At 37.4% G+C, this 12,153-nt stretch overlaps 1 protein-coding gene across 1 annotated transcript in view; it reads left to right on the top strand.

Moving 5' to 3' along the window:
• The first annotated feature begins 1,277 nt into the window (after positions 1-1,277).
• The window catches only part of LOC129247765 (protein madd-4), a 187,616-nt gene continuing 176,740 nt past the window's right edge, over positions 1,278-12,153 (top strand). Inside the window, exons 1-3 of the mRNA XM_054887054.1 lie at positions 1,278-1,382; positions 5,673-6,013; positions 8,417-8,588. Of these exons, the coding sequence (XP_054743029.1) occupies positions 1,278-1,382; positions 5,673-6,013; positions 8,417-8,588 (618 nt within the window). The remainder of the gene's footprint in view (positions 1,383-5,672; positions 6,014-8,416; positions 8,589-12,153) is intronic.

Genomic DNA, 12,153 nt, shown 5'->3' with positions numbered 1-12,153 from the left:
AAAGCCCAAGAAGAGAACAACTCGAAAGGCAGTCGAATTATGCCTTGTTGGAGGCCGAAGAAGAGGACGCCCTAGAAAGAGATGGCTGGAAGACGTGTAAGTTGACCTTGAAAAATGAAACGTGCAGCGGTGGAAGGGGGTAGCCTTAGATAGAGGCCGATGGCGCAAAGTTGTGAATGAAGCAATGGTTCGTCAAGGACTGTGATGCTATGATGATGAAGAAGAAGATGAAGAAGAATAATAAGGAAGTTTTAAGGTCTAGTGTAGAATTATAATAAATATCAACTTGAGAATTTAAATTTCTAATTAAGTTTTTCGACTTTAAGTCGCTTTTGCAACTTCAAATGAAAGCTAACGAAGTGGACATATTATTTCGACCATAGCCGTATTTGTGCGTATTTCGTATTATGTATCCGCTAGTATTTGTATTAGTTAAAGCGGATTTAATTTAAAATTCAAAATGCTGCTCACTAACACCGCAGCCTCCTTTTTTGGATCAACTTTACTTAGCTTCGCTCGCTGCTTAGCTTCGGCCTGCTCTCAACCATTTTGGCTCTAACCATTTTGTTGTTGTTGTTCATTTCTACTTCTTCCTGCGTTTTTATTTTTTTTTTTTTACTTTTTTACATTTTCCTTCACTTTTCCCGCGCCGCACTTTGTTGCATGCAACATTGACAACCGGTGACATGGGGTTAATGTTTTATCGGGCATTAAAACGCCTCAGCGCCAACTATGAGAAAGAGCGAGCTGCTGCTGGTAAACCATACTCCATGGCACTTTGGCACATCATTGCTAGCCTTTACGTAATTCCGGCCATGACGGCAGCTAGTCGCTTTGCATTCGTAATGCCAGCAACGACGTGACTGACTTACTGACTGACAGCAAACGACAAAAATCAATTATTTAAATGCCAGCAACAGCAAAAGCAACATACAAAAAAAAAACAACAAAAAAACAACAAAAAAAAACAACAGCAACAACAAATGCTTTGAGCAATAAATGTAAGAGTAATGGCACAATAACGGTATATAGAACAACAACAAACAACGAACGGCAGCGACCATTTACAGCATGAAAAGCGAATTTGTCGGCCGCTGGGAAGGGTTGAATTGACAATTTTTGGTCGCTGCCGGCTGGAAAATTTGAAAATTTTGTTCACTTGAAACAAAAAAGAAACTAATTTCACTACTCTCTTCCATACTCTTTAATGTGATTACTCAACTCCACGTGTATTTTTATTTGGATTTCATTTTCTATTTTCTATTTTCCATTTTCAGATGACAATTTTCATCGAGAATACATCGGTGGCAAAGCGTCTGAATGCCAGTCAAGCTTTCGACGACACGTGGAATACCGCTTCCGATCTGGAGAATGAACTCGAAGTGAGTAAAAATTAGCACACATACATATATGTACACGCATACATGCATACACACACACAAGTAATTTGATTTTTGCAGCTCAGTGGTGTAGCTAAGCGAACGAGGGAGGCAATTTTTGGTTTGAAGGGTTTCCTTGAGTGTATGTATTTTTGGCGCTAATCTACTTTTTATTTTTAGAAAGTTTTGGCAATTTTTTGGAATTAAGCAAGAAATTTAATTCCACTTTATGCTTGCATATATTTTTGGGCATTGCCTGAGAGCCATCACATCTTTCCAGTGCTAGTTCATGGATTTTAGTACTTATATATTTAGTCAGAGGGGCATATATGTAACTTTCCCTGATTAGTTCAAGCATCTGCTCATTGATGCTCATCTTGGTGACTTCATAGTACCAGAAAGCATCCGATTGCTAGGCGAAATTGTCTGGCATTTTTAATATCAATGATTTTTTAACTCTACTTAAAAGCGGAAAAGTAGAATGAGGCTAGCTAAAAAAGGAAAAATGAGGTTTTATAGGTACATATATCCTGTGTAAAAATTAGAAAGCATTGTTCAACAAAACAAAATTTATTTTGTGTCCTTCAAAGTAAGCCTTATCGGGTGCAATGCTATTACGCCAACGCCTGATCAAGTCCTCCATACACTGCTGGTAGGCAAATTGAGGAGTAGCCTTCAGTTTCTTCTACGAATTTTCTTTTATGCCTCGATTGGTTCAAAACGTCTTCCTCGAAGGAGTTATTTTAGCTTCGGAAACTGTAAGAAATCACGCGGAGCCATATCAGAAGGCAAAGCTGCTTGATCGGTTACAATCGTGGAGTACCTGACCGTCTTTGAAAGCTTCATGCCACTCAGTTGCCAGTTGTGACATGAACGACCCACTGTTGGTTTTCCTCAGCATTTCCAGTGATTTGGTGCACAAAATTTCGTTTGAAATATAAAATTGAAGACAAATTCTTTTCTTTAATTCATTTTTTCATCGCCAAAAATGGCAGAGCACCTAAAATACTGATAACCAATAGCAACTGTTGTCAACACACTGAGTGTCAGATCGCGGTCATATTACTCCTGAAGTAGGGGCACCAAAAAATTGTGACTATTTCTATTTTCAAATGATAAATTCCGGTCACTTTTTACACAGATTGTGTATTGGGTGTGCAAGCACATTTTAAAAAATTTCCATTTTTGAGGCTTTGTGTAAAATTTTACTTGTTTTAAGGTATTTTTTGCAAGCTTCAACCTTTTCCCATCCTTGTAAGAGCGCATGAAATCCTTCCCAATAGAAGCTCTCATCTCTCTCTCTCTATCTCTCGAAGTGTAATTCAACCAGTAACGCAACATGTGGCCAAGCATCGTCATAGTGGAAAGCGAATAACTCGTGCCTAGTCGCCCATTCCGTCTATTTTTGGTGCAGTGCTCGCATTAATTTATTGAGCTATTGACGGTGGCGCTCTCCGTTGAAGGGTTCCCTCCAAGGATAATACATTACCAGGTTAGGTCATCTGAAGCAAAATTGTGAGAGTGACTTCGGATGCCACGTCAACGAGAAGTCATTAGCAGAATTCTGCCCGCTTATTTCACACCTCTGCAAACACTTTTCCAAGTCGTTGTTCAGACGGTAACGAAGTAGCATGGGCGGAGACTGTGTTACTTTTTTTCGTATATCACCAACACTCATTTAGTTTTTTCATAAACAAAACGCTATCATAACCCCGGTTACGTCAGCAGATCAGCTGATTCCTTCAAAGTTGCTCAGAACCGGTTAACTTTTGGCTGTTGGTCACATCTCTGCATTCTGGACATCATTGGTTTGCTCGATGCGATGCAAACAAAATCTTCCTCTGTACTTCCAAAGCAGAAATATCGGCGTGCAAAATCATTTACCTGATTTTAAATTGGAATAAAATAAAAAAATATTTTATATTATTTTTGCGTAGAACCATTCATGACATTTATTTTTTAAAGATAATCCTTTTCAAATGTTGATCGTAGTTGCGTTGTAATTCTGCCATCCCTAAACACAAATTTTGATTTACTCGCTAAAGAACTTCAGTCGGTATCTCATGGATGACTTTACTAATGTTAGCTTGCAAAGCCTCAATCGAAACTTGTTTATCTCCGAAGCATTTAGACTTTACATACCCCCACAAATACAAGTCTTAAGGTATGATTTCACACGATCTTGGAGGCCAATCCACAGGTCCGAGACGCGAGATTAATTGCCCACCAAAACCACGCCGTAGTAAGTTCATTGCTTCAAGAGCTGTATGGCTGGTAGCGTCGTCTTTTTGGAAGCAAATGTTGTGGAGATTACAGGCTTCAATTTCTGGCATCAAAAAGTCATTTATCATGGGATAGAGCTCGCCATTCACTGTTACATTGGCTCCAGCCTCGTCTCTGAAGAAATATGGGCCGAGGATTCCTCCAGCGTATAGGCAAACGGTTGTTCTCAATGGATATAATGGCTGTTCTTGAATTATTTCAGGTTGCTCCTCAGCCCATATATGGCAATTTTGCTTATTCACGTAGCTATTAAGTCAAAAATGGGCCTCATCGCCGAACACCATAAGTTGGCCTGAGCGCGCGATGATCACTTTTTAGAGAACGCCGATTTTCGTAATACAATTAGACGATTTGTAAACGTTCTTGGGGCGAAAGTCTTTCCATGATGAAATGTCAATGAATACTGCAAAATATTATGTATTTAGTAGTCGCAGTAGTCACGCGTGTCCTATTGGAAAAAGTACCTCCGATCTGACCACCTTTTACCAGTGTTTGATCCCTTAGAGCCCGTATAGCCACCAGCGCCGTCTTCAATTTTTCCATTACTTCCTTTCGGCTGTTAAAACGCGTCCCCCCTAGTGGTTTTTTGAGTCGATCAAACAGAAAAAAACGTACTGGATGGTATTCGATTCGTTCTTAGTCAAAAATTCACGGATAATGATGCCACTGTACGACGATGCGTTGTCTTGGTGCAAAATCAAGGAGTTTTTTCCCCACAAATCTTTTGTTTTTTGCCTAATCGCTTCACTTAAACGTCTCATAACACCCAAATAATAACCCATATTAACTGCCTGACTTTCTGGCGAAAATTCGTAATGTGCAATAATGTTGTAGTCCACCAAAACCATGAGCATAGGATTTTTTGTGCACTGATAACGACGTGGGTGCTTGGACTTGGTTCATTTGGAGCTCCTCACTCACTCGCCTGATGTCTGGATCGCTTGTCGTGCTCATAAACCCATGTCTGGTCTCCATTTGGTGAATGTTGGTTCACCTGTTGAAAGTTCAGCTTCAGAAATCATGTTTTTGGAGATATCAACGCGGTCGCTTTTTTGCATGACATTCAGGTCCAATTCTGTTTCGGAGACCAACTCTGCAGCAACACATCGCAAACCTAAATCATTAACTATCTCGTCCTGAACGGTTTGATAAGCAATATTCAAGTCCCTTGCCAGCTCTGTGCTCGTTAATGATTAACTTGCGCTTATTGATAAAATTTCCTTTTACTTTATTGACGTTTTCATCAGTTGTCGATATCGACAGCCTGCCATTACGTTCTCTCTATTTCAAACGCGATGGGCTCACGATCTTTTCTGAAGCGTTGATGCCACTCGTAACCGGCTGTTCGCTGTTTTCTTTAGATTATAACTACCGAAGGAGTTTCGCAACATTTTTAAGATTTTCGTACTATAAAATCCATTTTAACGCAAAATTTAATACAAACTCGTTGTTCCAAATTCCAATCCATTTTTAGAACTGTAAAAAATCGAAAACACGTCCAGAGGTAGATTTATTCAAGACGTTGTAACTTTTACAAATGTCAAGCAATGGCGATAAAATTTTTAAAATTTTGGTGGGAATGTTTATTCTAGGTGTGGCAGCCTAAAAAAACAAAACAAACTTAAATCAGTTGTCTTAGAGCATTTCATGGCGGTTGTTCCGTTGGTTGGGAAGGTGGAATAAGAGCCAAAGGGTAAGAACTTATAATTGAAGTCCATTTCTTATTAATTTAGTTTTAATTTATTTAAATGAAAGGCCCAATTTTTATAAGTGTGTAAAAAATTAGCCCAAAATACTCCACCCCATATCCGAAATCTTTGCTACACCACTGCTGCCGCCTCAATTCGTATACACATCTACATATGTAGTGGTAGTGGTAAGTCTGTAGTGAGTTGTATTTAGTAGAGGAAGCCTATTTGCTGGCGCTTCCACATTTATTTTTTCCTTTTTCTTTGTTTTTTGTTTTTTTCCGTTTCGGTTTGTTGTTGTCTTTCTTTTTTATTAATTTAGTGCATGTTGCAGCAAAAGCGTGCCAAAAGCAGCAGTAGCGGCATCTCATCGGCGACGTCATCCGGCAGCAAAGATGGCCAATGGTCTGGCTGGTCGGAGTGGTCGACGTGTTCACGTACCTGCGATGGCGGCATTATGCAACAAATACGCCGCTGCTACAACACAAACGGTTGCAAGGGCGAGAGCGTACGCTATCGCATCTGCAATATGCAGCCGTGTCCGGAGCAACAAGACTTTCGTGCGCATCAGTGTGCCGCCTACAACGATGTACCCTACGATGGGACGCTCTACACGTGGACGCCACACTACGACTATGTGGAGCCATGCGCGTTAACATGCAGGTGAGTGGACTATAAACACAAACAAACACACGCCAACACGCACACACATACACATACATGCATATCATCATACGCTTGCCCTACCGCAGAGGCAAACATTTACCGTGACCGTAGCCATCAGACGATAAGTGCATCCGCAAGGATGCCAACATGCATTCATGTCGTTTACTATGGTGATGCCCTGTGCATGTACGTGTATGTGTGTGTGTGGCGTTGGAATCGAATGTCAGTTACTTTAAATTTATGATCACGAGCGGGTCATAGCGTTCGTGCAAATGTGGTAGTTAACTCTGTTGTGTTTGGTAAAAAGGTACACGATTCACCGCACATACAAAAGCAGCCCAATTTATGGCACTCGCATGATCCATAGGTCATGGAAGCTTGTTGCGAGCGCTTGCCGCAAGGAAACGATTTAAGCTACTATGACATTTCCACGTTTATCGTTTGGTTGAATGACCTTTTGAACTGAATTCAGCTTTCATTTATGATTTAACGCGGACGCGAGAGTATTGATAGCAAAGCGGAAATCGAGGCATGTAGAAAAGTATCTAAATTGTTAGATACACAAGTGATTCCTAGTGAGGGCTGAGCATTTGGAGATAGGCGCCAGTAAAACTCTTCTCAGAGGGCTCGAAGTTGGATAAAAGGGTTAGTGGGGCGGTATTCTGCGAGAAGCTCTTCATCAAACTCCAGTTCGAACGGCTGACCGAACCACTGCAGTGCGTGCCAAGCGGCGGTAGTCGCAATCAGCTGATTGGCTGCTCACTCATATAATAACCTTCACGGAAGTGAAAATTTAGTGAGATAGCCAAACGGTAAACAGGGTTCTGGGATCGATGATAGTGCGCTTGAAATTCGTTGAAGAAGCCCTGCTTTCTCTTATGATCGCGTTCGAAATCTTTAATGTAAAGCTCATCTGGTTAACTGGTCGCAGGGTCATTGCAGAAAACTGCGGAATGGATGAGCTAGCTACACAGGGACCTGTGAGGTAGTTTCTACCCAAAATGAGAGAATTAAAGTTCTCTTGACTCTCTGTAGTCTGCTCCTTAAAAGTTGTACTTCGCAGCAACTCAGCGACTGTTGGGAAAACACTCAAACTTATAAGCTTGTAAAATCCATTTTGGCCACGAGTGCATCGGAGAAGATTCCAAAGTTGAGCTGGGAGGTAGATTGCAGGGAGGTAGTTTCCGCGCGAAGTGAGATGATTGGGATCCATTTGACTACCTATAGTCTGCTCTTCAAAGTTGGGCTTTGCAGCAACTCAGCAAGTGCTGGACAAGTATATATACTTGTAAGCTCGTGAGATCAATTTTGGCTACGAGTGCACTGAAGGGAGTTTCCAAAGTATACAAAGTCTTAGCTCTCTTTATTTTGTGGCTACTCTTACAGCACATCGTGCGCGACTGCGAGCCTTTTTTGTGGCCGCCGTCTGCGGAATAAGTTGGATTCATTTCAGCATCATCTTCTTAGCTCTCCTGCCCACTGACTCTGCCTTCTTTGCTACGCTTTCTATTATATTATAAAAGGTCTTAATATTAGCCATCAGATGAGTAGTAGTTCATTCATCGTTTGTTCGCCGCCCATATGTCCCTCTTGCACTTTCCTCTCTGTCGTGCTATTTCTCCTCATTTTTAGCTGAAACGGTATTAAAAATGACAAATTTGTTTTTTTCTTCTCTTAATTAAACTCGTTCGTAGGCCAGTATTTAACCTAACCTAACCCAACCTAGAGCTGAACTCAGGTGCATCTGGACGTATTTAGAGGTCTCATAAAGTTTAGCCACTAAAATTCATAGAAAGAACAATCGAACAATCGCTAAATTTAAAAAATCACACTCTGTGAGTTTTTTGGCCATCGCCGTAGTTCCATGAGGGTGTAGCTTTTGAATCTGAATATAGCTTTATTGACAGCAATGAAATCTTGAAGCTCTGATCATTGGTGAGTAAATAAACTTGCTAGACTGAACTACCCATCATGATAACCTTTAACCAATTTTGCTGCCCCACATCATTCCAAACACAATTTGGACTCGTACATTATAGACTAGAAAACACGATCTATGTGAAATTTAGCTTCTTGATATGTTACTATGAGAGATTGGCGTATATTTTCTCAACACTCTTACCCCGAATTTATTCGACTTTTTCAAGAAGAGTTTGTTTGGTACACATTTTTTTGAGAAATGAATTTAGGAATAAGCAGTTCGTTACTCCCAAATGACTCACAGAGAATTGAAAATATCTGTTGTTTAGAAGATAAGTCTAAATACGAATCATGGAGCGCTACGAATTAAATCGTCTCATTTCCAACAAAGATCAGTACAGGTCGCTCATAAGACCCTTCTTATATTCCCAATTTAAACAAAAACCATTTCTAATCCCTTTAATTTCTTTAATATTTCAGAGGACGTCCAGCGCATTTGCATTTGGGAGACAGCTCCTCTTCCGAGACCGAAGGCGTTGAAGATCCCGAACACTATGACGATCACGTGATCGTTCAGCTGTCGGCGCGCGTTCAAGACGGCACCCGCTGCCGGGCGGGTAGCCTCGATATGTGCATACAGGGCAAATGCCAGGTAAGTGAAGAGCGAAAGAAAATTATGCAATAATTCGAACTATTTTACTGCGCCGGAAAATTATTATTGAATGTAAGGTGCAAAGGTGGCAAAGTTTAAATTGAAAAATCACTTCGAAAGTTAGCTGTGTAATTTTTGGAATGCAAGTAGAAGGTAGCGCAACCAAACTCACTGCAAATCTGACTACAATTATTGACAGCGACAACGGTAATGGCACCGCCAATGACGTGCTGACGTGTAATTTATTATGGAGCGGTTTTCTGTTAGGCTTTGTTTCTGCATTTACCCATGTTTTATGTCTTCTTTTGAGAACTTTTTTTTCTGTTTGTGACTGCAATGTTTTTCTTTTGTCAATAACGACGTAGTGAAATTTTCGAAAAGTGGTGGTTCTACACAATAGCACAAATAAAATTGTATGCGGTTAACACAGGCAGGCATTAAAGCCGCCTTGTGTATCGTAACTGGATATGCGGCACAAATTGACTCAGGTTACAAGCAAGGGAATGATTTTATTGTTGGTGATTACTGAAGTCTTATTTTTTTATTATTATTTTTTTTTTATCCAATTTTATTCATTTGGTTTGTTGTTTCCTTTTTGTGGCTTACCAACGAATACACAAATAAATATTTATTATTTTTTTTTTATTTACTTTTCTCTAGCACAAGCCAAATTTACTTGTAAGGACTCGCTTAGACCGCGGGACAGACAGATAGCCAAACATTTATATGGAAATATATTAAAGTACATAAAGTATTTGCTTTCAGCATTTTTTGTTATTATGTTAACGAAATATTGCTGCGCTCGTTCTTACTCAAATAAATAAATCATCCCCAACCACAATCCTCTAACTCCACCAATGAACTCCACGTCTAGCACAAATATATGCTCAGTCATGTACTTATACATATATGTATGTATGCACCTATGCATTGGTGTGTATGTGTGTTTGCTTTTTGAGTGCTTTTCGAATGGCAATAAAGTGCTTCATGCGGTCTTTCATTGCTTTTGTGTTTACTACCCCATATATGTATATACATACATACATATATGTGCATGTATGTATGCGTGCATATATATGAGTCGTTTGGCACATTCGGTGCTTGAAGTTATTCTACAGGAAATAACAAATGTAAATAAATCTGTTAACATAAGAAACTTTTTTGTGTTAATTTACAACTGCAACATTAATTACATACATACATATGTTATGTATTTTATATATGAGCCAGCCGTGATGCTACTTAAATGTTTTGCTTTATTTTTTTGGTATGCTGTCACGTTATGTTATTCTATGTCAAGTTGTCTTATGTTATGTTATATTATGTTATGTTATGTTATGTTATGTTATGTTATGTTATGTTATGTTATGTTATGTTATGTTATGTTATGTTATGTTATGTTATGTTATGTTATGTTATGTTATGTTATGTTATGTTATGTTATGTTATGTTATGTTATGTTATGTTATGTTATGTTATGTTATGTTATGTTATGTTATGTTATGTTATGTTATGTTATGTTATGTTATGTTATGTTATGTTATGTTATGTTATGTTATGTTATGTTATGTTATGTTATGTTATGTTATGTTATGTTATGTTATGTTATGTTATGTTATGTTATGTTATGTTATGTTATGTTATGTTATGTTATGTTATGTTATGTTATGTTATGTTATGTTATGTTATGTTATGTTATGTTATGTTATGTTATGTTATGTTATGTTATGTTATGTTATGTTATGTTATGTTATGTTATGTTATGTTATGTTATGTTATGTTATGTTATGTTATGTTATGTTATGTTATGTTATGTTATGTTATGTTATGTTATGTTATGTTATGTTATGTTATGTTATGTTATGTTATGTTATGTTATGTTATGTTATGTTATGTTATGTTATGTTATGTTATGTTATGTTATGTTATGTTATGTTATGTTATGTTATGTTATGTTATGTTATGTTATGTTATGTTATGTTATGTTATGTTATGTTATGTTATGTTATGTTATGTTATGTTATGTTATGTTATGTTATGTTATGTTATGTTATGTTATGTTATGTTATGTTATGTTATGTTATGTTATGTTATGTTATGTTATGTTATGTTATGTTATGTTATGTTATGTTATGTTATGTTATGTTATGTTATGTTATGTTATGTTATGTTATGTTATGTTATGTTATGTTATGTTATGTTATGTTATGTTATGTTATGTTATGTTATGTTATGTTATGTTATGTTATGTTATGTTATGTTATGTTATGTTATGTTATGTTATGTTATGTTATGTTATGTTATGTTATGTTATGTTATGTTATGTTATGTTATGTTATGTTATGTTATGTTATGTTATGTTATGTTATGTTATGTTATGTTATGTTATGTTATGTTATGTTATGTTATGTTATGTTATGTTATGTTATGTTATGTTATGTTATGTTATGTTATGTTATGTTATGTTATGTTATGTTATGTTATGTTATGTTATGTTATGTTATGTTATGTTATGTTATGTTATGTTATGTTATGTTATGTTATGTTATGTTATGTTATGTTATGTTATGTTATGTTATGTTATGTTATGTTATGTTATGTTATGTTATGTTATGTTATGTTATGTTATATTATGTTATGTTATGTTGTATCATTTTCACGTTGTATTATGTTATGTCAAGTTAAATTCTGTAATAAATATTAAGTTAGTTATGACCGTCACTGTTACAAAAGTTTGTAGAATTTTCCATACAAATTTGTGTAGTGCTTGGTCTTAAGAACCAAGGAACTCTTATAGATGTATATTAGTATAATTTCGACTTACTTTCATCATACGATGATTGACAATTTAACGATTTTAGAAACAACCACTCCAGCTCCTATAAAGATGAAATTTATAAATATTTCCATGTGCTTGTCTGTTTGTCTATAAATATGTATAAATACATGCGCTATATCCCTATAAGAATATGACTATAATATTTCACTTAGAACAGTCACAGGTGCACGAGTAAAAAGTTCAGTATCACCTGAACTTGAACACTTCTCTACCTGTATTTTGTTTATTTTCATACCAACAACTTAGCCGCCGTTGCAAAATTTCTCACACCCCACAAATTATCACCTCAATTTGTTGTAATAAACGCCAATATGTCATGCGGTTCGTTGGCTGGTATTCGACACAAAGCACCACAACTGGCTACAGTAAACTTCGATTACCCGAAGTTGGTCTTTCGCGCTCCACACACACGCAAATAAATTTAAAAAATCGACACATACGACCAACCGAAAACAGAAATAAATCAAACGAAAAGGTATCAGCGTAAAATGTTTCGTCTGCTTCGTTGGTACCACCTGCGTGTGTGGCTGTGTGTGAGTGAGTGATAAGTGAATAAGTAATGTGTGTGGAGCCTATGCGAACTCCCACCGGATGGGAACACGTTCGCGCTGTTTCCCTACAGCACATAGGAGGGGGGAGTGATTGAATAGCAAATGTATGTGTTTGAATCACTCTGATTTGTTGTTGTATGCTGGTATGAGGTAACTCAATTTTGTGTAAAATTTT

Source organism: Anastrepha obliqua, chromosome 5, assembly GCF_027943255.1.
Source record: "Anastrepha obliqua isolate idAnaObli1 chromosome 5, idAnaObli1_1.0, whole genome shotgun sequence".
NCBI lineage: Eukaryota > Metazoa > Arthropoda > Insecta > Diptera > Tephritidae > Anastrepha > Anastrepha obliqua.
Note: the sequence above shows the minus strand (reverse complement) of the source record. Positions and strands in the feature narration are given on the sequence as shown.